The sequence below is a fragment of the Megascapheus bottae genome, chromosome 28 (assembly GCF_031878675.1).
Source record: "Megascapheus bottae isolate mThoBot1 chromosome 28, mThoBot2.hap1, whole genome shotgun sequence".
Taxonomy (NCBI): Eukaryota; Metazoa; Chordata; class Mammalia; order Rodentia; family Geomyidae; genus Megascapheus; species Megascapheus bottae.
In genome coordinates, this window is record NC_143536.1 from 7,867,148 (window position 1) to 7,894,823 (window position 27,676).

The 27,676-nt window shown below is 44.8% G+C and overlaps 1 protein-coding gene across 9 annotated transcripts in view; it reads right to left on the reverse strand.

Annotated features, from left to right (window-relative positions):
- The window catches only part of Cit (citron rho-interacting serine/threonine kinase), a 183,424-nt gene that overhangs the window by 6,564 nt on the left and 149,184 nt on the right, over positions 1–27,676 (reverse strand). For 6 of the 9 annotated variants that reach the window (XM_090320230.1, XM_090320238.1, XM_090320233.1 and 3 more), the window contains 18 exons: positions 26,582–26,717; positions 24,456–24,560; positions 19,578–19,718; positions 17,759–17,866; positions 15,883–16,045; positions 15,442–15,606; positions 11,168–11,305; positions 10,256–10,436; positions 9,502–9,593; positions 8,795–8,899; positions 8,422–8,591; positions 7,130–7,210; positions 6,839–6,974; positions 4,153–4,292; positions 3,517–3,609; positions 1,919–2,027; positions 1,695–1,823; positions 737–817 (listed from right to left, as the gene is read on the reverse strand). In XM_090320230.1, the coding sequence (XP_090176356.1) occupies positions 737–817; positions 1,695–1,823; positions 1,919–2,027; positions 3,517–3,609; positions 4,153–4,292; positions 6,839–6,974; positions 7,130–7,210; positions 8,422–8,591; positions 8,795–8,899; positions 9,502–9,593; positions 10,256–10,436; positions 11,168–11,305; positions 15,442–15,606; positions 15,883–16,045; positions 17,759–17,866; positions 19,578–19,718; positions 24,456–24,560; positions 26,582–26,717 (2,273 nt within the window). The remainder of the gene's footprint in view (positions 1–736; positions 818–1,694; positions 1,824–1,918; positions 2,028–3,516; positions 3,610–4,152; positions 4,293–6,838; positions 6,975–7,129; positions 7,211–8,421; positions 8,592–8,794; positions 8,900–9,501; positions 9,594–10,255; positions 10,437–11,167; positions 11,306–15,441; positions 15,607–15,882; positions 16,046–17,758; positions 17,867–19,577; positions 19,719–24,455; positions 24,561–26,581; positions 26,718–27,676) is intronic. The other 3 variants (XM_090320237.1, XM_090320235.1, XM_090320234.1) reach the window with 1 other exon arrangement.

A 27,676-nucleotide genomic window follows, 5' to 3' on the forward strand; every position in this document is an offset into this window, starting at 1 on the left:
AACTTGGCCTGGGCGCTGTCCCTGAGTTTTTCAGCTCAAGGCTATCACCCTACCCCTGGGCCTGGGCATTGTCCCTGTGCTCTTCAGCTCAAGGCTACTGCCCTACCCTTGAGCCAAGCCCCACTTCCCGTTTTCTAGGGATTAACTGGAGATAAGAGTCTCACAATCTTTAGTGCCCGGACTGGCTTTGAACCTTGATCCTCAGATCTCAGCCTCCTGAGTAGCTAGGATTACAGGTGTGAGCCACTGTGCATGCCTTAAGAATGTACTATTTAATATCCCTGTATTTGCACAAAGAGCTAGAAGGATAGAGAGACAGAGAATGTGTGCCTGTTTATATCAGCTGTATCCAGTGTGACTTTAAAACCATTAATTACAAAAGGGACTGGTGGGCTGGGATGTGGCTCAGAGGTAAAGTGTAACGTCCTGGGTTCAATCCCCAAGACAGGAAGGGAGATGACTTGCCACTGGGTGCCCCTCAGCCCCCTCCCTCCCCCCCCCCCCTGGTGAAAGGTCACTGTCATTACATTCCTGGTGGCACGTCATTAGTTTGCTACTCCACTGTCAGGCAGGGCTATCTGATCAAGCTTTCAGCAAGCCTCAGAATCCTTACACCAATGTCTTTAGGGAACTACTATGCATGGTCCTTGGTCTCTGGGACTCTATGAGCACCGTGCTTAGGCCAATGAGAGTTCCCAGGCCACCAGTGCTGGTAAAAGGAGCCCCACCCACGTACCAAAGGCCAAAGGTAAGCGACTCCACTTGAGATCATCTGTGCGGCTACGCCTCCCGTAAGAATCCACGAACACCCCAAATTCTGCAAGATGTCAAGAGCACAGGCGTGTCAGCACCAGAAGTGGCAGAGGGGTGTGTGTGTGTGTGTGTGTGTGTGTGTGTGTGTGTGTGTGTGTGTGTGTGTGTGTGTGTGTGTGTGTGTGTGTGTGTGTGTGTGTGTGTGTGTGTGTGTGTGTGTGTGTGTGTGTGTGTGTGTGTGTGTGTGTGTGTGTGTGTGTGTGTGTGTGTGTGTGTGTATGTGTGTGTAACACACACTATAACAACAGAACAAGGAAGAGCCTGGGGGACAACAGGCCGGACTGAACTGGATTATTAACAGCTCCAGGACCTCTGCACAGCCATCTCCCAGTTCTATTCAGTGAGGATTTTTAAATTTATTAAATAAAGATGCTTCAGGTGAAAAGGAGGAGGGGAGCACAAAAAGAAGGGGGAGAGGGAAGAAGGAAGAGACAAGACAGATAGGAAAGAAATAAGATGACAAGAAAGAATGGGCAGAGAGAGGGCCAGAGAGCCAGAGATAGGGAAGGAGAGATGGAGATCAGAGATTAAAAACTAAAAAATAAAACAGGAAAGTATCAAGAAAAAAATCTAAAGAGAAGGGAGGAAGGGAGAGCTAGAGGGAGGGAGAGAGAAATAAAGTCCATAATCCTGGCACTTGGTTGAGACAGGAAGATCATGAATTCAAGGTCAGAAGAGACTACAGAGAAAGGGAGGAAGGGACAGAGCAGAAGGGTTGGGGGTTGGGGGGTGTGTGTGCTGATCATCTGTCCTTTGGGAACATCCCTGGAGGGCCCTGGTAGTGGACTCACTGTCTCCATTCCCCCAGTGAAATCTATGCTGACCTGGCCAGCCACTTCCCCCCTCCCCTGCTCCCCAGGGCCCCAGCTGGGACTCCTCACCGTGGAAGCACAGCAAGTACTCCTCTCGCTGCCCTGCGCCATTCACCTGCACGATGGACACAGGGAAGCTGTTGGACGAAGAGGCAAACACAGCCGGGGCCAAGGAGTGGTCATTCTTGTCCAGGAACTCTGTGAAGACAGGGGAGAAGCAGCTTCAGCAATGCCTTTCCAGCCACCCCAAGGCCCCGGCCTGACTCGGGGTGGAGAGGAGAACCCCGCCCTACCCTCGAGCGTGTACTGCTTCATGTCGATTTCGTAGAATTTGTTGGTTCCAATGAGGATACTGTAATTGGTGAAGTGGATACAGCTACAGGGCTCAGAGGTCTCTATCTCCTGAGGATGGGGACAGAGGAGAGGACGTGAGAGATGGCATGACCACACCGTTTCCACTGCTATCCTGGTCCTGCCCAAGCATCACACCAAGCCTCGCAGACAGTCAGACTGGCTCCCATCACACAAAGCCTGACATCTCTCCTAAAGACATCTTTCATCTAAAGAGGACCTCTCAGGATGCCCTCTCAGGTGAGCTGTCTGCTAGCCTGTTATGTTTTTCATACAACCCCAAACTTCTTAAGAAACAAGGCAAAGCAATAGCCAAAAAGGGGTTAGAAACTACAGCTAAACCAAAAGGCATGACAATGCATTTTTATTGGGGAAGGAGGGAGACATCCTGAAAAAAAAAAACACACCAACTTATGGGTGCTTAGAATGCATGGCTTTAGAATCCTTCCTGCTAGTGTCTAAGGTTCTAACGAACTATATTACACAATTATCAACATCACCATTATTGCACTCCTGTCTTAATTGCTTCCTAATTATTTGTACCCACTTGTGGGCCAATCCTAATGTCATCAAACAAAACAAAACAGCCTCGGAGCAAGCTTATTCCACGCTGCTGCTTGGAAACCATACAGATACAATGGTTTCTGGACTTTTCCAGGATTACACAGTTCAAACTTTAATCAGCAGCAGCATCACTGAATATTTATATTGGTCACCTGCTAGGAAGAGGAAATGCTGGCATTACTTGGTGAAGTGAAAAGGGCAGGAACATTAAACTGAGTGTGGGGCCTCAATTCTGCTATGCCTAAGGATCAGGGATGAACTACCAAGAGTGGGATACAGACAGGTCAACCACTGCTCCCATCAGTAGTCAGTAACACCCACACCGGGCTAGCCACTTCCTTCCCAGGACCAAACTTTTTCTACATATCATTCACCTCCTCCTTTCACTTTCAGGACAAATTCTCCCCGCCCCCCCATCTCTCTCTCTCTCTCTCTCTCTCTCTCTCTCTCTCTCTCTCTCTCTCTCTCTCTCTCTCTCTCTCTCTCTCTCTCTCTCTCTCACACACACACACACACACACTCTGAAATAAACCAGGCTAACGATGGCTACTCTCTGGAAATAGCAGACACTTTCTCTGAAAGCAAGAACAATTCCAGAGTGTCTGCCTTGCAAGCACCCTCCCCCAACACGCTGATCTGGGGAGACCCAGCCCCCTCATCGCAAGTCAAACAAGAGGCAACACTGGCTTGTCCCATCACAGAAAGCCTCTGGGTGCTGAGAAAACCCGGGCACATGTGCCCTACAGGAGCCACTCTTTCGTCACCTCCACCACAGGCTGAACTCCTTACGAGGTCATTCCCAAACAGGGGAAGCAAAAAGCAAGAGCAGCTACTAGGAGCTCTCACAGCCCTGGGCTCTGCAGAGCTAGGGAGGTGGCCCCACGCTGACGGATGGCAGATAGGAGGGGGTCCCTGAGGTGCTTTCCACAAGGCTCCCCTCCCCAGGGAGAGCAGGACAGCCGGGACCATGACACACCTTCCGAATGCAGTACTTGCTGAGGTTTTCGTTGTAGCGGAGGATGACAACTTTGCTGGGCATGGCCGCACAGATGCAGAGCCCATTCTCAATCTGAAAGGCAGGAGGGAAAAGAAAGACGAGAGAGGGTCACCAGGTGGTGGCTGGTGACTCAGAGCTGTGTCTCTCAACCTCGGCACTGCTGACGAGCTGGGCCAGATGGTTCTTTGTGCTGGGAGATGTTGTGTATTTTGTGCACTACAGAAGGACAGGAAGCATTGTGGCCTTGTCTCCTAAAGGACACCAACACCTCCACCGTGGCAATCTGAGTGGCTCTAGACATTACCAAACACCTCCAGGAAGGCAGAATCACTTGTATGTGGCTCACACCCATAATCCAGGTTACCCAGGAGAGTGGACTTGGGGTATGATAATGTGAAGTCAGCCCTAACATGAAGCCAGCCCAGACAGAACATTTAAGAGAATCCAGCTTCAAAACAGCGAGCACAAAGCAGGAAAGGGCCTGATGAATAGATGAAAGGCCCTGAATTCAAGACCCAAGTACCGGCAAAAGAAAAGAAGAAGAAGGAGCTGGAGGAGGGAGGAGGTGCTATGCAGCTTTCAAGAACATTCCAGCAGAGAGGCCTGAGAACTTACCTTGCCTGCACCAAACAAATGGCAGCCCTTGACAGCTTCAAACACGTTCGGTGAGATGTCAGGCTGGGCAGGAAGGTGCGACTGTGCCAGGGACTGCTTCACCTTCTTCACGTCCACCAGACACAGGGCTCGCTCTTCACCTGGGGGCAACACAGGGTCACAGAGAGAAGCCACAGAGCCACAGGACAGACAGAGGCTGCCACACCCCCTACAATATGCTAAGTGTCCCTCAGCCTCAGTGCCTGGGACTGTCAGGACTTTACTTTGAGGTTTTGGAATATTTGAGTCTATGGAAATCAGGTGGCTTGGGGGATGAAATCCAAATCCAGATACAAAATGGCACTTGTATGGCCCAGAAACTTTACAGTGTTATTCCTGTAACCCAGAGGCAAATTTTATATCATGTGTTTAGCACACCCATGTTTGAGCTGTGCTCCACGGGAAGGCAGGTGTGGAAATGTCCAACTGTGGCCTCACGTGGGCACTCACAAAAGGTTTAGGTTTTGGGTCATTCTGTGTTTTCTAATTAGGGCTGCTCAATTTGTGAACGTATTTTAGACCCATGCTTCAGATCTAAGATTCAAAAAAAATTTTTTTTGACCTTTTAACTCATTTGTGGAATCTAGATCTAAAGGACATGCTTATTCATGGGCAGGGACAGGTACCCAAACATATACACCCATGCATAATACACACGTATGCATACATACAGATATACAGAACGGGATACGAGCTATGGGAATACTGAGGGGAATGAGAGCAAGGGTAGAGGGGAAAAGATGGAGGGTGAATAACTATAATTCTACTCAAGAGGCTGAGATCTAAGGATTACAATTCAAAGCCAGCCCAGGCGGGAAAGTCCAAGACACTCTAGCTCGAATTCACCAGCAAAATGCCAGATTGGGGAGATATGGTTCAAGTGGTAGAGCTCCAGCCCTGATGAAAAAGATGAGCACAAGGCCCTGAGTTCAAGTCTAGGAACAACCCTCCCCCCACAATAAAACAATCAATTAAAATATACAAGGAGGAGGAGGAGGAAGGGGAGAAGAAAGAGAAGGAGGAGGAGTTAGAGGGGGAAGAGGAGCAGGAATAATTCCAGGTTGAAGACTGCTCATAATGAATGGTTAAAACACAACGTGTTTTCTCCTGGGGGAGGGGCACTATATCAAAACATTATTGGAGTCACAGGTAAAATCTGACAAGAGACAATATAGCAGATAATTGTACGAGAACAAGGGTTGAAACCTCCTGAATGTTAATATTGTAAACCATGTGAAACTATTCTATATGTTACAATATGACACACATCACCATACATTGGCCAGAAACCATACAGTATACAAGAGAAGACCCCACCATAAGCTACAGACTTCCGGAGATCGTGATGTCCACAGACATTGACAGTAATAAACGTACCACCGGATGGGGACGCTGACAGTGTGGAGAACGTGTGTACTGTGGAGGGCAGGGTGAAGGGGAAATCTCCAGACCTTCCTCTCAGCTCTCTGTGTATGTAAAACTGCTCTGTGACTCGAGGGGATGAATGAGGCTGGTAGAGATTGAGGGAATGATGGGAGGGGGCAACACCGATCAAGATGCACTGATGTTGAATTAAAACCCCTATGGGTGAGAGTGTCGAAAGAGGCGGCACTGAGCAAGATGTATTATACTCACAAACTGCTCGATTACATGGCAATTCCTTTGTCTAACCACTTAAAAATAGTTTAAAACTAAAAAATGAAACCTTGTAAAGATAAATTTTTAATTTTTTTTAAACTTCTCTGAAAAAGAAAACCAAAGTCAACCGGGGAGGGGGGGAGGGGAAGAGGTAAATGATCAAGAAAAACCAGTTCCTCATCCTATTGTTTCAATCACTGGATCCAGCCATGCAGAAACATAACCTAACTAACAGATGCCTTTAACACTCAGACAATAAATTACCAGCTGTTCTTAAAAGAAAAAAAAAAATCTGCTGCCAACAAAGAAAAGCAGATTGTGTCATATTCATGTAAAAGAGTGCCTTTGGGGCTGGGAGTTTGGCCTAGTGGCAGAGTGCTTGCCTAGCATGCACAAAGACCCGGGTTCGATTCCTTGGTACTACATACATAGAAACAAGCCAGAAGTGGTGCTGAGGCTCATAGGGAAGTACTTTTGGAAGACTCTATGGGGTCTTTAAGGGTCAAGCAGGGGGTCCTCAGGTCACAGGATAGGGCATTCTCAGAAGTCACTTCCTCAGAGAGAAAGGGAGCCAGCCCCAGTCCTGTCTAGCTGTTCTGAATGGAGATGTGATGTGCTCGCTCCAGCACACACTCAGCCATTCTGTCCCAAGCTGCCACCAGACAGCTCCCACACAGCCAACACTGTGCCATATGCACTTTGAACCCTTGGACCTGTGAGCCAAATAAACCTTCCTTCACCACGCGTAGTTTGCCTCTGGTATTTCATTCTACAGAGGAAAGTGGACGCATACAACCTGCTCCACTTGGGATAATGGTGAGTTGCCCCTTGGGGCTGAAAGGTTCAGTTAGATTGGATGAGAGAGAGAGGGAGGCTCAGCATCATCAGGGACACAGAGGAAAGAATCGCCGCTGTTCCTAGGGCTGTCGGGCTGTGATGCCTTCCAGCCATCACCAGCACGAAACGCAGCTCTCTAAACTAAACAGAGACGGGGTCGTGGACCTCACACCTGCTATCATGAGTAGCTTCTCCAGGTCCTTGATGATGTAAATCTGGAAAACAGCTCCGATTCCTGGGACGTGGGTTAAGGAGTTTTTCAAGACATTCAGTGCATAGAGCCCTTCCTCGGTGCCCACCAGCACCACCTGTGAAGGCAGAAGAATTGTAAAGACAGGACATAAGCACACTCCGGTCTCCAGGACGATCCCAGAGCAGAAGCAACAAAACCACCTCAGCCCTTTCTTTCTTGACACTGGAGGCTCAAATCTCCGCCCAGCTGACAGTGAGTGGGACGCATTACCTGGTCACTGAAGGGCAGTGTACAGTTCATGTCCAGGCGGTCATCCCCTTCCAGTTTCAGCAGGGAGTTTCCAAGCAATTTCTTTCCATATGTAAAAGGGAAAGAAAATGACAACAACATAAATTGAACCGTTCATAACCCAAGAGACAACAAGTTTAAAGTGCAGGGCAGGAGCACACATCTGCTCTCAGACTACATCACTCTTCCACCCTATCTGCCACCTTTTTAAAAAAATTATGGCAGGCTCGGGACTGAATCCAGAGCCTCATGTATGCTAGGCAAGCGCTCTACCACTGAGCCACATTCCAAATCTCTGGCTCCAAGAGGCTCCAAAGTAAGACATGGTGTTAACGGGTATCTCTGGGACAGGCTTGAATTAGTCAAGTTACAACCTGGAGGCAGAAGGCATTGAGTGTCCCAGGCACAGGAAGCTCTTTGGTGATAGAAAATAAGCTGAAGCTACAGAGATTTCACCTGCAAAGGGTTAATAAGCCACATGGAAGGTTCTCTTTCCCTACTAGGCTGCAGCAAAGGCACAAAGCACAGCAACCAGCGGCACACAACAAGTCCCGGGCTCTCTTTACCTGAACCCATGTAGGCAGAAGATTGAAGGAAGTACAGCCTTGGGCCTATTGTGCACATATTAACATGGATTTCAGTAAAAGGCTCATATGGTAACTATGAAACAGTTTATCAAAACAAATCGACAACGACTCTTTTCAGGATGTTCACAGTGAAGAATTCCCCCACCACTAATGTTTGCAGTGTTTATTAGAAGCTAAGTAACTGAAATGAGCTGTCTGGTCTTGGGGGGAGGGGCTGGAAAACACCAATGAGTGACATCTTGGAATGTTCTAGGGGGAGTGATGTCAATCAGGCACCTACACTGCTCACGTCTTCTGGAAAAGGAGGACTCCAAACCTGCCTACGGAAGAGCAAATACTGTACTGCAAAAGCAGCCAGCGAGTTCAGGAAAAACCCTCCTGAAGGAGACGTGGCTGTTAGGAAACTACTGCGCAGCTCTGTGCCTTACAACGCAAGCCTTTGCGCCAAAGGAACAAACCGGAGTAAACAGGAGCCAGGACTTCCTTATAAGCACAGTGGCATGGCTCCACCACGCCGCTCCTGAGTTGGCTGCTGCTGCCCCACCATGGCCTTGGAGTCTGTGCCAATCTTTAGCCATCACCCCTCAGACAGGGGGACACAAAGGCAGCCAATGACATGGCCGGTGTTGGGACTCAAGGGCAGACTGTTCAACAAAGCAAGCTCTGGTGCCCTAGGTTTATACTTACAGCATCGGCTTCAGCTTTTTCTCTTGAAACTCGCCCACCTGCGACCACTGATTCTAAGGCGGTGACCCAGCGCTGTTTGTCAGGAAAGCTGGGAGCCAACAGGTAGAGGGTTCTCCCTGGCCAGCAGGTGGTGTGTGGGTGAGACTCCATCTTCAGTATGTATGGGACATCTAGGAGATTTCAGAAAGCATGGGATTGGGGATACACATGGCCCTGAGAGACCCTGATGGAGTCTTCATGTCCCAGAGACAGTTGAGCCTCAAGGCAGAGGAAGGTGAGCCTCCTGGAAAGAGCCGACCTCCTGATGTCCCCCTCCTGATCTGCCATTCCCAGCCCACCTCCATGATGGGGCCCCTCCAGCTCTGTGCCTCACCTGCTTTGGCTGTGTTTGCGAGTTCAGAAGCACCAACGGCACCGTGAATAGATACATCCCCGTCGGGAAGGCACAGCTCAAATTCTTCCACTGGCCTCTGTCCAGCTTAGTACAAAGAGGAAAGGCAGAAAGAAAAACAAAAGAATAGGAGCAAGAATGAAGGGAGAGAGAAGAGAGGAGAAGGGAGAAAAGAAGTGGAGAGGAGAGGAGAGGAGAGGAGAAGAGAGGAGAGGAGAAGAGAGGAGAGAGGGTATGTGTGAAGGAAGGTTCACAAGGACAAGGGTGGAGGGAAAGGTGGCAGAGGAGACAGAGAGGGAAGATAAAAAAAAATAAAGTGTGTCAGATGAGAGGCACCGTCAAATTTCTGATGACGATGCGGATTTATGGGTTAGTTGGCTGAGGCGGAAGTTCTCTGAAGGTGTATTAGCAGGTGGAATCTTCGGGGCAGCACCCTGCGGGTCCTTTGGGGGGAAGACCTATAGATGTGAGTATCGCACCAATAACCTTTAGAGAAGTCATCTGGTCTTTTAACTTTCAAAATGGAAAAGTGCAGAAGGCTCGCGAGGCAGTTCAAAAAAAAAAAACATAACAAAAACAAAACAACAAACAGAAAGGAAACAAAGCCTTCAAAGGAAACAAAGGTCAACACTGGGAGTCTTGGGTGAAGCCACACGTGCAATGAAATCCCCCCTGAATTATTAATTTACCTTCTCTGGCTTCATTGTCATAAATGAGAACTTTTGATCCTTCTAGGACAATGTACTTCCTATCCCAGCCTTGCTGCCCTCGTTTGTTGTTCCTGGGAAAAGAAAGAAGGACTAGGAAAATGCCTGGACTCAGAAACTAAGACAGGCTAGAGATGGGGGTAAGAAGGTGAATGGATCTCATTGGGCACCAGTTGCTCACACCTGTAGTCCTAGCTATTCAGGAGGCTGAGATCTGAAGATCATGGTTCAAAGCCAGCCCGGCACAGAAGTCTGTGAGACTCTTATCTCCAATTAACCACCAGAAAACCAGACATAACACTGTGGCTCAAGGTGGTAGAGTGGTAGCCTTGAGCTGAAGAGCTCAGGAACAGCACCCAGGCCCAGACTTCAAGCCACATGAACAATTTAGAAAAAAAAAAATGTAATTTGTCAAGCCGGACACTGGTGACTCAGGCTTGCGATCCTAGCTACTCAGGAGGCCTGGATCTGAGGACTGTGGTTCAAAGCCAACCTGGGCAAGAAAGGGTAAGATTCTTATCTCCAATCACGAGAAAACCAGAAGTGAGCTATGGCTCAAAATGGTAGAGTGTTACCCTTGAGCTCAAAACAGGGCCTCAGCCCTGAGTTCAAGACCCACCCACTGCCAACACCCCCCCCCCCACACACATACATAATTCTATCTCTAGAAAGCATCAAGGAATGGAGAGGGTTTGTGGTAGCACCTGCACAAGCACACACCACCCTGAAATGGTACCTGGGCACTTTCATCCACCCCTCCAGGTGCAGGCTGCCACTGGGCTCCTTGCTCTGGAGGCCTGGGGAATTCATTTTGTCCCGGCAGAAGGCCTCGGTGAAGTGCGTGGCGTACTCGGCGGGCAGGCCACAGGTGGCTGGCAAGCACGTGGAGCACTTGGGATGACACATCACCTGACATTCTAGGGGAATGAAAGCAAGCCCAGCTGAGCTTGGATAGCTTCCTTCCTCAGTCAGCCAGGCCCAGGACTCCTCTACCCCAAGCCAGGCCCCTGTCAGTGCGACTTGAGCCTCTAGGAAACCCCAGTACTGTCCCAGGTACCAGGCTCCTGGGAAGAGAGGAATTAAGAGAGTCACACACTAGACCCAGTTTTCCTGGCTTCAATTCTGTCTATACGGTATGTAAAGGAATGTGTCTGCATGTTTCAGCTAGAGTCAGGTGGGGAAAAAAATCAACCTGACATAAAAGGAACTAGAGACTAGAAAAGATTGAAACATTTTGCATGACAAGGTAGAGCTCTAAGCTGAAGACACATTGGAAATCATGGTTTTCATGGGAAAAACTGTCATCCATGGGGATGAAAAGCCTAGTGATGAATGCATGGTATGATGAAGAGCTTAAAAAAAAAAAAGCAGCTAGGAATGTGGGTTATGGTAGAGTGCTTGCCTAGCATGCATGAAGCCCTGGGTTTGATTGCTCAGTACCACATAAAGAGAAAAAGCTGGAAATGGTACAGAGGCTAGCACTAGCCTTGGGCAAAAGAAGCTCAAGGACAGTGTCCAGGCTCTGATTTCAATCTCCACAATGAACCAAAAGCAAAAACAAAAACAAATAAAAAACAGCCTCCCTGATGGATTTTTTTCAGCGGGGGTGTCCAGGCACCCAGTACAGATGTGTGGCCAGGGCTCTTACCAAGACATTTGGATGCCTGGCGTCCGAAGTGCACAGTGTCCAGGCACACAGCACATTTGGTGGCTCGCATGTTCAGGCCTACATTAAACCGGTGAGGAATGTTGTGGTGCATGCGCTCCTTGAGACGCCGGCTGAATTCTGGAGGGGGGAACAATTAGGTGAAGACAACTCAGAGAATGGAAATGTGAGCATTTGGAAATTGCATCTTTGATTAGGGACTCATAACCACAATGTACAAAGAATGCCAACAGTTGGACACCAGTGGCCCACATCTGTCATCCTAGCTACACAGGAGGCTGGGATCTGAGGACCACAGTTTGAAACCAGCCCAGGGAAGAAAGTCCACGAGACTCTTATCTCTAATAAACTATTCAGAAGAGGCCAGACGCAGACTGTGGCTCGAGTGGTAGAGCACTAACTACCCTTGAGCCAAACAAGCTCAGAGACAGTGCTCAGGCCCAGAGTTCAAGCCTCAGGATTGGCAAAAAAAAAAAAAAAAAAAAAAAAAAAAAAAAAAAAAATCAACAATTCAGTAATTTGAATACTCCCTCAGAGAGGATAGACCTGAAAAGATACACACCATTATTAGCCTGTAGATATGCAAATTCAAGTCATCATGAAATATCCCTTCCCAAGCACTGGGATTTCTAGAGTCCAAAAAATGGGGACACCAGTTGGTGAGGCTGTAGAGAAGCTGGAACCTTCAGACACTGCTCCTGAGAATGCAAATCTATCTGAATATACATGAGCTACCAAGCTGAAACCAGTCTTGCAGCTCTTCAAAAAACGGAAACGTGGAGCCACAAGTTTGAACTAGTGGTAGGGTGCTTGCCTAGCATGCACAAAGACCGAGTTCGATTCCTCAGTATCATATACATAGAAAAAGCTAGAAATGGTGCTGTGGCTCAAGTGGTAAAGCAAGCCTTGAGAAAGCTCAAGGACAGCGCTCAGGCCCGGAGTTTAAGCCCCAGGACTGGCAAAAAAAAAAAAAAAAAAAAAAAAAAGCAAAAACGTCAGCTGGGTGCTGATGTTTCAGACCTATAAACCTCAGGAAGCTGAGCTCTGAGAATGGAGAGGTTCAAAGCCAACTTGGAGAAGAGAATCCACAAGACTCTTATCTGCAAAAAACCCCCCAAAAGCAGGAAGTGGAGTTGTAGCTTAATTTGTAGAGCGCTAACGTTGAGTAAAAGTGCTTACACGCGCGCGCACACACACACACACACACACACACACACACACACAAAGAGAACTCAAAACTTATGCACCGGGGCCGGGAGTTTGGCCTAGTGGTAGAGTGCTTGCCTAGCATGCACGAAGACCCGGTTCAATTACTCAGTGTCACATACATAGAAAAAGCCAGAGGTAGTGCGGTGGCTCAGGGTAGAACACTAGCCTTGAGGAAAGCCCAAGGACAGTGCTCAGGCCGTGAGCTCAAGCCCAGGACTGGCAAAACAAAAAATATATGCACCCACAAAAATGTTACATAACCGCTCACAACAGTATAATTCATGATAGGTAAAACAGAAACAACTTAAATGTCTACCACTAGATTAATGGATAAACAAGATGTGCTACTCATAGGATGGACTATTTAGCTGTAAAAGGAAATGAGGTACAAACTCATGCTGCAACACAGATAAACCTCACAATAAACCTAAACAATAATGCTCTGTGAAAGAAGCCGATTACTTGAGTTTTGTCTGTGCACAGTATGCACACATCAAGAACAAATCTGGGGTTGGGAAACAGATTGGTGGTCACCTCCTAATGAGGGCTTTTTTGGGGGGTAGGTGGGAGAATGTTGAAAAAAAACACCCAGGGCAATTAAAGTTAAAACCCTGAGTGAACTTACTAAAAAACACTAAATCATGTATTTTAAATTTGTGAAATATTAACTACTTTCCATTATTAGTAAGTAGTAATAGTAAATATTTCTACTGTTATGGAAAGCATTAATTGGGAAACTTTAAGACCTACATCTAGATTTATAGTAATCAATTTAAAGCTTCAAAGCTGAGTGCCGGTGGTTCACATCTGTAATCTAAGCTACTAAGGAGGCTGAGATTTAAGGATCATAGTTCAAAGTCAGGCCAGGCAGAAAAGTCCATGAGACTCTTATCTCCAACAAACTATTCAAAAACTAGAAGTGGTGCTGTGGCTCAAGAGATAGAGCTAGTACCTTGAGTTCAAAGAGACTCAGGGACAGCACCTAGGTCCTGAGTTTAGGCCCCACAAAAAAAAAAAGAAGAAGAAGAAGAAGAAGAAGAAGAAGAAGAAGAAGAAGAAGAAGAAGAAGAAGAAGAAGAAGAAGAAGAGGAGGAGGAGGAGGAGGAGGAAGAGGAGGAGGAGGAGGAGGAGGAAGAGGAGGAGGAGGAGGAGGAGGAGGAAGAAGAAGAAGAAGAAGAAGAAGAAGAAGAAGAAGAAGAAGAAGAAGAAGAAAAGAAAAAAAAGAAAAAGAAAAAAAGCAGCTTTCATCTCCTGGCTATTAGGAATTCACTTTCAATTAAGAGCACATTCTCAGTGAAAGACTATCATGATTGGCATGGATGTGTGTGAAGCTGTTAAATATTTCAGTCACAAAACCTTTGCTTTCCAGATGAAATGAGATATCCAAGAGCTTTGCAGAATCCAATTCAAAAGTAACTACTTTTATATTATTATAGAATTTCTCATTATGACATGTAAGAACTAACTGAAGAATTCTTTTTATGTCCTTTTTTTTTCTCCCATGAATAACCTTTTGTTAAAAACTTAACTTTTTCAGTCTGAATGAACTGATCTTACTTTTAGATTCAAGTCCGTTAAAATTAAAAGGGCCAATCTCTTTGTTCCCGCAATGTAACAGGCTCTGCTCCCTGGGTGACTTAGCTAATCAGAGGCAGAAAGCTCAGAATGCAAACTTCTGAATCCCATTCGGGTGGGTTCTCCTTATAACACCACCTGCTTCCCAACAGACACTGCAAAATGCCATCAAGATTCATAACCCAAATAGGGCAGGGTGAAGACACCATGATACAAAATCACAGCTCCCCTCTTATTCTCCAACCATTTTCCATGGCTTTTCTTAATGTCCACTTCCTGTCTATGTGAGAGAGCACATTTGGGACCACAAAGAAAACTCCTTACCCCGGTGTGACTACCAAAACTTGAAATGCACAGACCCTTTAACCCGACGATCTATTTCCCCCAAGGATGTTATCACACAACCATGAAAACTCACAGAAGGATAGGGTGTTCTTTACATACAACAAGAGACTGTAACCACATATAACAGCACCCCTCAACAAAGGCCTGTTTTTGTAGGTGAATATAGGACCATAACACGAATACCCTAACATGAATAGGAACTGTTCGAAGGTAACATTGAAAGGATTTTGCAGTGTAGTACATACTGTGCTATGATACTTAAACAGGGCTAAGAAAAATATTCTCCCATTCTTAGATTCACATAATACTCATTAATTAATACAGATGTGGTTGCATGCATAAACCATTATTGGAAGAAAGGAATGGCTGACTTCTGAGCAAGAGATATAGAAGGAAAGCTTATTGTACTTCCTACTCTCTTTTTTTCCTGTTTATTTATTTTTTATTAAATAATTTATTAACATTGATTTTTATTTCTTTAGATTTTTTTTTAACCAAAAGCTTGCATTTCTTAGAGAGTTAAAAATAAATTCTGCACAACTCCAAACCTTAAGGACAGATCTGGGTTAAGTGAGTCTCCCAAAAGTTTTTTTTTTTTTTTGGTTGGCCATGAACCCTGAGAACTCGGGGCCTGGATGTTATCCCTGAGCTTTTTCACTCAAGACTACAGTTCTACCACTTCGAGCCACAGTTTTACTTGTGGCTTTTTTAGAGACTTATTGGAGATAAAAAGTCTCATGGACTTTCCTGCCCAGGCTGGCTTTGAACCACGATCCTCAGATCCCAGTCTCTGAGTAGCTAGGATTACAGGAGCCACCAGCACCTGGCTTCCAAAAGTTCTTGGGTTGAAAATATAACCTCCACACTGGCATGTCCGCTGTGTTTGAGGTGAGGCCTTGGGAGGTAATTAGGGCTAGATGGGGACATCAACTCCATAAGGGGAGGATATGTTATCCTAGGAAGAGGAAGGGACAGCCGAGCTGGGTACTTCTCTGCCTCCTCCCCGCCATCTGAGGCTGGTGTGCCACACACATGGACTTCCCAACCTCCAAAACCCAGGAAGGGAGTAAAATGATGAGCCACCCAGTCTTCGGGATCTTTGTCACAGCATGAAGACAGGAACACACCCTCTGGAGTTGACGACTCCTTTCTCCGGCTGGACGGTGGGGCAAGCAGACTCATGGCGCTGGGCTGATGCTCGGGTGAGCGCACAATGGCCGACATGGCAATTTGCTGCCTTGCGGTGGCTGGCGTGGACGGGTGTGGGTGGTCCGTGGCTTTGCGGTGGGCAGCTGCAGAGACACCAGTGCAATGCCTATGGGTTAACTGAACCACGCAGACTGCCCCCCAGGTGACCTTTTGAGTTCCCTTAAGCCTAAAAGGCCATGCACCATGCCACCTTGGCCATACCAAGGAGACTAGAAATCAGTCAGAGCCGGACTGAAAGTGCATGGGTCATAACAGATTTGCTGAACTACTCTTGGCCAGTATCATGGAAATCAAATCATCTGATCTTGTCCATCACAGGTTTGGAACATTTCACAGAAAAGAAAAAAAAGAGCTCCTACCTTCTTCCCGGGCAGACCGGAGCTCAATGCGGGTCTTCTGAAGAGCTTCCTCTAGCTCAGCACAGCGAGCTTTCTCCTTCTCCAGGGCCAGCTTCAGCTCATTGTACTGCAGAGGAACCTGTGTGGGCAAAGCAGGGTCCTCTTTCCGTCGACTAAATAAACCCTAGCAATGGAAACAGAGATATCTCCTAACTCCTTGAAACCGGCACTGTGCACTAGCTAGAGGAAAGCTGACTCGAGAGGAGCAACCCACCAAGGCCAGGCGCATACTCACTGTAAGTGTGTTTAGTAAAAATGGTATGTGAAGGGGGAAAAGGGAGAGGCTAAGCTTCAGCCCCTTCCGGCCGGCTGAAAAAAAAAAAATAAAAGTGTGGGGGGAAGGGGAGGGTGGGTGGAAGTTTTCGCCAAGAGGTTTAAAGATGCTTGAACCGCCTCCACCTCTTCCTTTAGTATTCCCAGGACAGGAGAGTCATTTCCCGAGAGTCTTCCCCCCTCAAAAAAATGGAACCAGGAGAGATGGAGTATGGAGCCAGGAGGGCTGGTTCAGAGGTTACTCTTGCCTTTGAACTTGTCTCATGGTGCTTCATTACAAGACACAGAGAAAGATGTTTGGGGGAAAAACAACAACAGCAACACAAAAATAAATTTTAAATGATAGCAAAATAAGGGGCTAACTAAAGTAGGCAAAATGAAAACATTGAATGGACATGGAAGGGGGGGAAAAATCTGGTAATGGATGGCAATAAAAATGGAAAGAAAAAGAAATGGAAACCCCAACAACATCAAGTGACATAACCAGACAACAGTCCGCTGCCAAAATAAAGAAGATTAAATTATCACGAGTATAAGATACAGCAGCTCGAAATGTGAGAAAATCCATGAGGTCTGCACTTAGCATGAGGCAACCCGTGCAATACTGTGCTCACCGCTTACAGGACAGAGAGCACCAGGATCACTGGAACCAACTGACAACCCTAGGTCTCTCCATTCCTTTCTTCTAAGGATTCCAGGTCAACAACCCTTTCCCACTAAACCACTGCCACAGCAGCCAGTGGCAGTCTGGGAAAGAAACGGGGCAGTCAGTCCTTCTACCTTCCCGGAACTGAAAACCCTGAACCTAGCACAAGGGTGTCTGGGGTTTGAGATGGTGTAGAGCGAGCTTAGGAAAAGCAATCCTCCCATGTACATAACTGTCCACAGCTGGCTCGTTGTCCTTAGTTATAATTTAGAGGAGGATGGTAGAGCTCTCAGGCTGGACGTTTCAACTTTTTGGGTTTTTGCTAGCCAATTAAAGGCATTAGACTAGCTGAGGCCAAAGGGTAATGAGTTCAAGGGAAGCCAAGGCTCCCTAATGAGTTATAAGGCAGCCTGGGCTTATACAGCAAAGAATCTGTCTTGAAATTACACTAACTAAATGGGGCTAGATCATTCTAAGCCTATCCTCAAGAACTACACGGGAGTTTCTGCTCTATGCTCTGCTCGTCTCTCGGAAACCCTATACACATGACCTTCAATCCAGTACTGTCAGTCCAGTACATAGGACCTTCAAACCTGTTTGGAGTTATCATATATCACCTGTGCATTAACTCCTCTCTGTGTAAACCATTCCACTATGCCCTAGCCCTTTTGTAGGAGGAAAAAACAAAATCACTCCCTTGGAGAAAGGCACTATGATGGCATGAACTGTTTGTTGTATGTTATCAGTGACATTCATTGATAAAGACTATTTTCTAAGGACATCTACATCTCTTTTTCAACTTCCTCCCCCCAAAAAGAATGCCAATTTTTCTTCTATGTTCCTATGATTAATGCCTGCTGGTTCATAATGGATGGAATGAAACTGGAAACTGCCCCCATGTCAAACACTTTGACCCACCTTTTTCTTTTTAGCAGGTTGGTCCATTTTGGCTTGGAGAAAATCAATGAGTTTGGTTTGTTGAGAAATAGTGCCTTCCATTTTCACCTTTTCATGAGAATAGAGAACCTAGAATTCATGGGGGAGAAAAACACCTCAGAGTCTAGACAGAAACAGACTTGGAAATTTGGTACTTTTAAGAAAAAAGTTGGATCTGTAACTCAGTGGTAGAGTGCCTGCTTAGCATGCCCAAGGCACTGGGCTTGATCCCCAGAAGATACATACATACATACATCTATACATATATACATACATACATACATACACACACACACACACACACACACACACACACACACACACTCAGAGATGGAGATGGGAAAAGTGGCTTCTATCTATAATCATAGTAATGTAAGAGGGATCATGATTTGGGGCCAGCTATGGGAAAAAAAAGTTAGTGAGACTTTATCTCAACCAATAACTGGACATATTGGTAGATAACAGGTACCTGTCATTCCAATTATACAAGAAATAGAAAAAGGCAGATGGTGATATAAGACCTTGTTCAAAAAATAATAAACAAAAAATGCTAGAGGTGTAGTGCAAGTGGTAGATGATCTGCCTAGAAAGAACAAGGCCCGGGGCTGGGAGTTTGGCCGAATGGTAGACTGCATGCCTACAAAGGCCTGGGTTCAATTCCTCAGTACCACATACACAGAAAAAGGTGGAAGTGGTGCTATGGCTCAAGTGGTAGAGTGCTAGCCTTGAGAAAGCTCAAGGATAGTGCCCAGGTCCTGAGTTCAAGCCCCAGGACTGGTAAAAAGAAAAAAAAAAAAGAAGGAAAAGACAAAAAAAAAAAAAAAAAAAAAAGAAAGAACAAGACCCCAAGTTCAAACCCCAGTATTACCAAAACAAAGTACATTTCAAGCTACTAGGCAGAGGACACAACACTGACAGCACTGGACTAATATATATTTTGTCCTAATTTTATTACAAGGTAAAAAGAAATGGATGGAAATTTATATGAAAAAGCAACAACACCCCATGGTTAATTATAGGATCCAATATCACTGAATATATGAATATTTTCATAGTGAAATGTTGTTGGGGTAATTAAATGTGTGATACAACAGTATACAACATGAAGATACATACCCATCATGTTTTGCCTCTGTTTTGGAGGCAGGGAGCGCTAAGGACTGAGCCCAGCATCTTGTTTATATTCATATATTACACACACACACACACACGCGCACACACACACACACACACACACACACACACAATCATTAAGTACTTGTCCAAAAATACTTGCCATTCAACACAGCAGTTTATGGACACAGTGCATCTTGGTCTGTGTTACGCCTTTCATCACCCCTCCTGACCCACCCCTTTCCTCCTCACTTTTCCTAATTTTGTAGGATATGTATTGAATTTCGTTTGGCATTTAACAAAGCAGTTTATGCATACAATGCATCCTGATCTGTCACCCCTTCAACATTTTCACACTCCCCCTCATACAATCCTCCCCCTATTTCTCTAAATTTTGTGGTATCTACAATGGATTTTTCACTGCATCCTCCCCACTTTCTCCCTTTTGTTCATCTACCTCTCTCTCCTACCACTTCCCCCCTCCCCCCACCACAAGTACCCATTTCCTGGTGCTTATTTTGTTCAGCTTTAATTTTGTCTTTCTCAAGGATTATACTATTTGAGCTCTGCTGAGTCTATTTTGAGTTTATTTTACTTCCTTCATTAATTCATTTGTAACCACTTGCATACTACCCAGTGTGTTTATTTACAGCATTTTTTAAAAGAGATTTCTCTTGCCCACCCTTACCTGAATGTTTTCCAGCTGGTATTCCAGATCACTTCTTTCTGTCTTCAGCAGATCAGCCCGGTCTAGGGCTTCTTGTAGGCCTTGAGTCAGACGGAAAATGTGGTTCTTCTGCAGGTCCATCTGCTGTTGTAACTTGGCTTGCTAAAGGGGGTAGAAGAGTCAGAGAAAGGCTCAATACACCCCAGAATACACATGACTCACTGCTTGTCTTCCCAGCTCATGTCCAGTGTGACACCAGTTGAGCTTTTGAAAGCATCTCCTTCCAGAATCACCACTTGTCTGCTAAGATGATGTGACACTACAGTTAAAAAGAATTTGTACACCAGGCATGTCTATAATTCTAGCTACTCAGGAGGCTGGGATCTTAAGATTGAGGTTTTGTTTGAAGTCAGTATGGGTAGACAGATCTGAAAATGCTCATCTCCAATTAACTGGGGGGGGGGGGGGGAAGGAACCACCAGAAGTGTAGCCAAGCACTGGTGTCTCATGGACAGAAAAGTCTGTGAGACTCTTGCCTCCAATTAACTACCAAAAAGCCAGAAGCAAAGCTATAGCTCAAATGGTAGAGTGCCAGCCTTATGTAAAAAAGTCAAGCAGAGGAGGGAAAAAAAAGCCAAGCAGTAACTTCCTGACTAAGAATTTAAGCCTCAGCACACACATGTGTGCACACACACACATATGCACATGCACACAGAATTTGCAAAGATAACTTGGATGGCCACAAGCCACAGGATCCACAAGTCTACTTTCCAGTGGCCATGACCACTCAGTTCCATTTGCTCCTTTTTTTTGCTTCTAGGATCTCAATGGCTGTTTGGAAAATCACTGAACAGGCAGTATGGGGTATACAGAAGAGATCACACCACCCTGAACCTCAAGTCTGCCCACAGGTACATAATAGCAGAAGTCTAAGATATATGGAAGGAAGAGCAAGATCCAGATACAGTACAGGAGTTGGAAATATTTGGGGGGAGGGAAGGGGGTAGAATCAGTTACGTAAGTAGTTTTGTGCTGAAAATCTCTTGTAATTTTTACAATGGAAGTGAACCGGAAAATAGGGCAGACTGTAGAAATACTGGTTTTATGGCTCACTTTCCTAAAATGTGTATATCTTTCCCCAAATGTGTTCCATCCTGATGGGATGCTACTTGATTTCATCCAAAAACTGGGCTATCATCTAACCCAGTTTGGCTGGGGCCCAAACAATCCCTTCCCTAGTGCCTTGGACTCCCTGGAGATTGAGAGAGAGAATGGGAGAGATAGTGCTGGGAAGGCAGGGGGGAGAAGGTGGAAGGAAGAGGGGGGAGAGGGAGGGAAGGACAGAGGGTGGGGAGAGAAAGAGAACGTACTAGGAAAGTGTACTTTAGGTTGCTAGGGGAATTTTCAAATGGCCAGAATTTACTGGTCTTCTTCCTCTTACTTTATGTTTCTCTGCATATGTTTTGCTTTCTATTTCTACCCCTCACTTGTCCTTCCTCTAAGAGGTAACTAATTCTCTGGGATACTGTGTTGGAGGAGGAACAACCTAGACTTGGAATCTTCCAGACCCTAGTTTAAATCCTGGCAGAAATACAGCCTTGGGCCCGTAGCTCAGGTTGCCTCACAGCCTCGTTCTCTTCATCTGAGGGCTGGGTATACCTCACCTTTCTGGAAGGCATATTGAACAGAATGCACAGCATACAGTAAGCACTTAATCAGTGTTGGTGTTCTTCCTTCCATCCAATTCAATGTTCCTCTTACATTCCCCACTGACTTACTCCAACTCAATCATAAACAAGAGAGATATTAAAGATCACTGGGCCTGGGTATATAATTTAATTAAACTGTATGATTCCCCTTAAGGGAAAAACCAGCTAAGATATGTATGCTAGGTAAGTTCTCTACCACTGAGCTATCTCCCTATTCCTTAGTTATTCAGATGATTGAACAAAGTATTTTCATATAAATCTGATTTTGGTTGATTATACCCACACTATTTTCCAATTTCATGTGTTTCAACATAACAGAACCAAGAGGTAGAGGCTGTAGGTTCTAGTTCAAAATTAAAAAGAGCTTAGTGAGAATCAGAGTTGCTGAAGAACTGATTGAGATGTTCAGAGTCACTGTGAATATTTGGTGGCACGAGGGCTGCGGGGGGGGGGGGGGAGTGTTGGAGGAGAGATTTTCTACCTAGGCGGGAGGCATTTGACAAAGATTAGGAATGGATATTTTTTCCCTCTGGCACTACTTTCAGTGGACCAGTAGAGGGTCTAAAGCATGGTGTCAAAAGGGCTGCAAAGGCCTAGCAGGTCTCAGAACAGTGATTTAGGAGAATGACCCCCATTAGTAAAGTTTATCAGGAGCAGGCATAAAGAGAGGAATGATTGGCACTTGGACTAGATAACATGAAAGTTTCTTCTATTCTGAGAAGTGTAGGCCCAAAGGGTAAAGCACTCACCAGCACTGCCAAAATAAAAGTCTGTGCACCTATGAAGGAGACATTTAGGTTGAGCCCAGGGCTAATATTTACCAAGTGTATACTCAAGGATCTCAAATATGTTTGACAATAGGTACCATCCTGTTTCATCATAGTTTCAATGGTCTATAAATTCTATGTCAACCAGATGTCTGTGCTCAAATATCTATCTGTGAGATACAAAGTGGGAAACTGGAAATGTTCCTGTGTAGGTTAGAAGTGAGAAGGAGGGGACTGAGTCAGGCTCCTAGCATTCTATTCCTGGCTTTGTCACTGACTCACCATTTAACCTTGGACCAAAGCAGTGAACTGTCAGGGCCAGCTGGCCCCCTTTAGGGGGAAAAAAAACAGGACAGGACAGGCAGGAACATGGATTATTTCTGTTCTGTTGCTAGAATAATGGGCAACAGCACTGAGTATTTCTGTTCTGTTGCTAGCATGTGCCTATTCATTCCAGATAGAAGACAGTAATTCTCCACTTGACCACATAGTAGATTGAAAAGTTCAATTACTGGTTGAGAATCTCTAATCCAAAACTACAAAATCTGAAATGCTCCAAAACTTTTTCAGTGCCTCAAGAGTACAAAATTCCATGCCTGAGTGAGTGCCAGTGGCTCATACCTGTAATCTTAGCTACTAAGGAGGCTGAGATCTGAGGACTGTGGTTTGATGCTAGCTCAGGCAAAGATTTCTCTCCAATTAACCATCAAAAAAGCAGAAGTGGAGGTGTGGCTCAAGTGGTAGGACAGCAGCCTTGAGTGAAGGGCAAGAGAACTGTGCCCATGCCTTGAGTTCAAGCCCCAACACTGGCACACACACAAAAAAAATCCATATGTGATCTCATGATAGGTCACAATCAAAATATAGATGCATTGAAAATATTATATTAAATTTTTAGTTTGCATGTGTTTTCAGACTAAACTGCATATGAAGTATAAATGAATTTTGTGTTTGTGGGTCCCATCCCTAAGATGTCTAATTAAAAACATGTAGAATTTTCAACTAAATAAAATCTGAATAAACAAAATATTTGAGCCAGACATATTTTGGATAAAGGAGACTCACTATGAATATTGTTCTTGGGGCCCTGTGGTAGATTTCCTTCATTTGTGTTTGTGTGCATAAAAATTTCATTAAGCATTTTTTTTGCTAGTCCTAGGCCTTGAATACAGAGCCTGAGCACTGTCCTTGGGCTTTCTCAAGGCTAGAGCTCTACCACTTGAGCCTCAGCACCACTTCCGGCTCTTTTCTATGTATGTGGTACCAGGAATCAAACCCAGGTCTTCGTGCATGCTAGGCAAGCACTCTACCACTAGGCCAAACTTCCGGCCCAAAGCATGTTTTTTAAACTATGGAAAATTACATCTAAAATTGATCATTTTAACAATTTTTTCTCTCCTGTTTTTGTGAGTGTGTGTGTGTGTGTGTGTGTGTGTGTGTGTGTGTGTGTGTGTGGCCCAAGGCCTCCTGCATACTAGGCCATCTTAACCATTTATAAGTGTACAATTCAGTGATATTAGTTGACTTTGTTGTACAACTGTCACCACCTCCAGAACTTTTTTTGGATCACTCCTAAGCCTCATTTTGTAAAGTGTTCCATAAGACACTTTCACAGCCACCTGTAACATGTTCACTACTTTGCCAGCTTAACAGCATCGCAGTATTATTTGTATCTGCAGAACTCTTTGGGATCTATGAGTGGGAATTCTGAGTAAATAAGCTGTTAGGCTTACAATAGGTCAAATGCAACCCTCTTTGAAGTTCAACTTTTTGTGAAGTATCCTCATGAAATACATTTGTAATTCAACGTATAGGATTTTGACTGGAGGATGGGGTGTTGCCATCAATTTAGTTAGTCATGTCCAGAGTTGTGGGAAAAGATACATGAAATAACATCAGGGTGGGGGGAGGAGAGGGATGTTCAGGGATCACTTTGAACTTTTTATAACTTGAAAGCAGAGCATAATTTTTTTAATTGAATTGAGCACATGTTCAAAAGCCCTCATGAAAGGGAGTGCTCAGCAAATCTGATCAAATCTCAGGCCAATGTAGGATGCTAATTGGCATGGATGTTCTGGCAGCATGAAAACTTAATATACTTTGAATATTAATTTTAAAAAAACAATTAAACTCAATATCCATTCAGCCGTGTGCTTAATAAGCCTCTTTTCAACACAGCTTTGCTGCCAACTTGACACTCTGTGGCACACCATGGAGGATACAAATGACAGAGAGACCTGCTGCCTTTCAAGACGTATTGTTTTCACGTGTTAAATATCTTTCAGAAAGTATTCTATGATCACTTGATTTTGCTTTCCGACTTCAAACTCTGAATGTCTAATTTGAATCTGACCACCTACACACACCCAAGTTTTACGTTCAAACCCTACCTGGCTCTAACTCCCACAAGGGGTTTCACTCACCTCTTCTAGAAGCCTCTGCTTGAGCTCTCGTTCCGTCTCGAGCTTCTGTTGTAAGCTTCGTGCATTCATTTCTAGCATGGCATGCTTCTTCTCCAAATCATTGAGCTGAGCATTGGGGAAAATTGACCATGATGCCACAAGAGGGTATTTGAGATGAGGGGTATGTTAGTATGGATTATTTTCCTTAACATTCATAAACCTTCACACATGAATGATAATCAAGCTCAAAGATCAGAATGTAAGCATCATGTTTGCAAAACAAAGCAAGGCCACATAGCAAGTTAAACCTCCCTTTAGAGAGGAGGAATCCAAGAGTTCTCAGGGATCTTATATCAGGTCAAAAGGGCAGGGGGATGCTTGTACCTATGACAGGTACACCGATCATAACTTGATAAGGGAGGTATGAAAAAGAGAAATTCATCCCCAGTCCACTCGAGCAAATATGATATCAAAATGTCTGGAACCAAGTAGGGCTTGGCGACTGAATACTTCAAAGATGGTCAACTAGCCAGGCAATAGTGGCTCGCAACTATAATCCTAGCTACTTAGGCTGAGATCTCAGTGTTTCTTCAAAGCTATCCCAAACTGACAAATCTCTGCCAAAAACATACTTATTTCCAACTAACCAACAAAAGGTGGAAATGGAAGTGTGGCTCAAGTGTTAGAGCAAAAGAGCTACGTGAGTATACCAGGTACTGAGTTCAAGCTCCAGTAACAGCCTTCCAACCACTACTACCTCCCCGGGGGGAGGGGGAGGGGGGAAATCCAACAAGAAAAAGGCATTCCCCAAGTTAAACACATAAGAGTTTACTTATCTCCAAATAATAAATGTTTTCTCCTCATGGTTTAAAAAAAAAAGGGGGGGGGCATGATAAACCAGTCTCAAGACTCGTGTTCCTGAAGTATGAGCTGTAGCCTTGAATCCTATAATTCTGTTTCTATGAATTTCCAGTAAGAAATAATCACAGGTGTTTGTAAAGATTTATGTGCATCACAGTGTTACTTATATGGCCAAAAAAAAAAAATTGGAAGAAACCCAAATTTCTACTACAAGGCAAATGCTTATATTAGGTACTAACAGGCAATTTTATTTTCTCAGAATTACATGTTCAAAAAATGTTCAATAACTCAGGGAAAGCCTCCAGTGATATGATGCTTTAAAAACGATATAGAGCTATAGATATAGTAAGTACCTAGGTTTATAAATATGTATGTTATGTCTGTGTGCATATACAAACAACTACAAATAAACTCGCCAACCTAAGAAGGTAATGGGTTTTCAGTCAATTTTTTCCTCTATTCCTCTGTGATTCTTCTATTTCCACATAATGATCCTAAACAATTCCTCTTGTATACATGAAATGAGAAAGTTACATGAAATATGAAGTTACAATTGCTGCCTTACGTGTGCATAATATTTCTCAGATCTTCACTTCTGTTGCCTATAACATAGAAGTTACCTGTTCTACATCGCTTTTAAGACTATCACTTTACTTTGTAAACTAGAACGTGGAATGGTACATGGATAAAACATATGTACTTCCAGTGTAAAGTGAAATTCATTAAGTTCACATGGTAATGGTACATGGCGAAGTCTTTGGAAAGAACTGGTGTGAGATGAGGTCAGCACAGCAGGGATTCGCATGATGGCACTGGTACTTTCTAAGAAGAGATATTTGAGCTGACACATTTGTTCTGTCTCACCATGTCATGACACAGCATGAAAACACTCCTCAGGTGCCTACACTGTGCCCTTGGACTGCCCAGATAATCTCCTAGTTCAGTATAAATCACCTTGTCTGAGGGTGTTGTTATAGCGACAGAAAATGAACTGATAACAGACTTATATCCCTGATCTGTAATAGGGAGATCAGTTGTTGGCAGCTTGGCTTCTCCCTATTACTGAAAAAGATACTGACCAACCGTGACACCCACAGTGTACCCACTACACCTACCTATGTATGAGCTCACCCAAGGCTGGTTCCTGTGAATCATTACTGATGTTCTGGGAGTGAATGAATGGATGGTTAAGAAAATACATTCGCCCGCAATTGCATTTGAGTTTGTGCATGACTTTAAAAGAAGGAAACAAACACATATAAAAGGCAGAAGGCATGGGTGTTCACCTTGTCAGAGAGGCTTTCGGCTTTCAGCTTCTGTTCTTTGAGTGCCTGCTGGAGGGCAAGAATCTCAGCCTTGTGCTCCTTTACTGCCAACTCCACCACCTGGCGAGACTCAGTGATTCGCTGATCAGCCCTCGCCCTGTCAGGAAAACACAGGCCTGCTTTCAGAAGCCCTACTATCACCAACCGGAAGACAGGGGGCTCATCCATGTCTATTCCTGATGATCAGTTCAGCAAGCTGGACATCAGACAGGTGCCCAACCCTGAGTCCTACCTGCAAATTATGTCTTCCTTTCTGACAGCTTGCAAAGCAAAACTGTGACCCACTTCAGGCTTTGAGTAAAACTGCCTTTAAGCACTAAAGTTGGATGAGTAGTTCAGTCTGAAAGACTGAAGGGGGAAAATCATTTCCAAATGCAACCAGGCTAAATAAAAGTGTGTCAACAGTGTCATATATTCCCATGGACACAGAACGAGGCTCTCGAGAGACCCAATTCAAGCAAACATTCACTGTTTTAAAGCATCTGAAAGGAGTTAAGGGCTCTGGTTGCTCATCAGGAGCATAAACTGAAACGTGAATCTAGTGAATGTATATAGAAAAATAACACTAAAAACTACACCAATCAGCAGGTTATCAGCGGCTGACACCTATCATCCTAGCTACTTAGGAGGCTGAGGTCTGAGATCTAAGGTCTAAAGCGAGCCCAGGTCTCCCAGCAAAAAGCTAGAACTGGAGACGTGGCTTGAATGGTACAGTACCAGTAGCAAGTCGGTTGAGAGCAAGAGGCTCTCAATGCAAGCTCTGGTACTGAAAAATACAAAAAGAATATCAAAATCAGAAGCAAACAGGAAAAACCACTTCCCTTTCCCACCTAAGTAGTGTTTTTCCTTCTTTTACAAATTGGCCTGTGTGTCTCCTTTGTCTCTACTTCCTTCTCTATAAACTCAAATCCCACACCCTTCAAGGATAAACTCAAACATGTTTTCCATAACTGTGTCCCCAGATCCCTGCTCAAAAGCAAAGTCTCCTCATCCTATCACAAGAACATTGATGTGTTTTCTCCCAGCATGTTTCACTATCTACTTTAGGGGATAAGT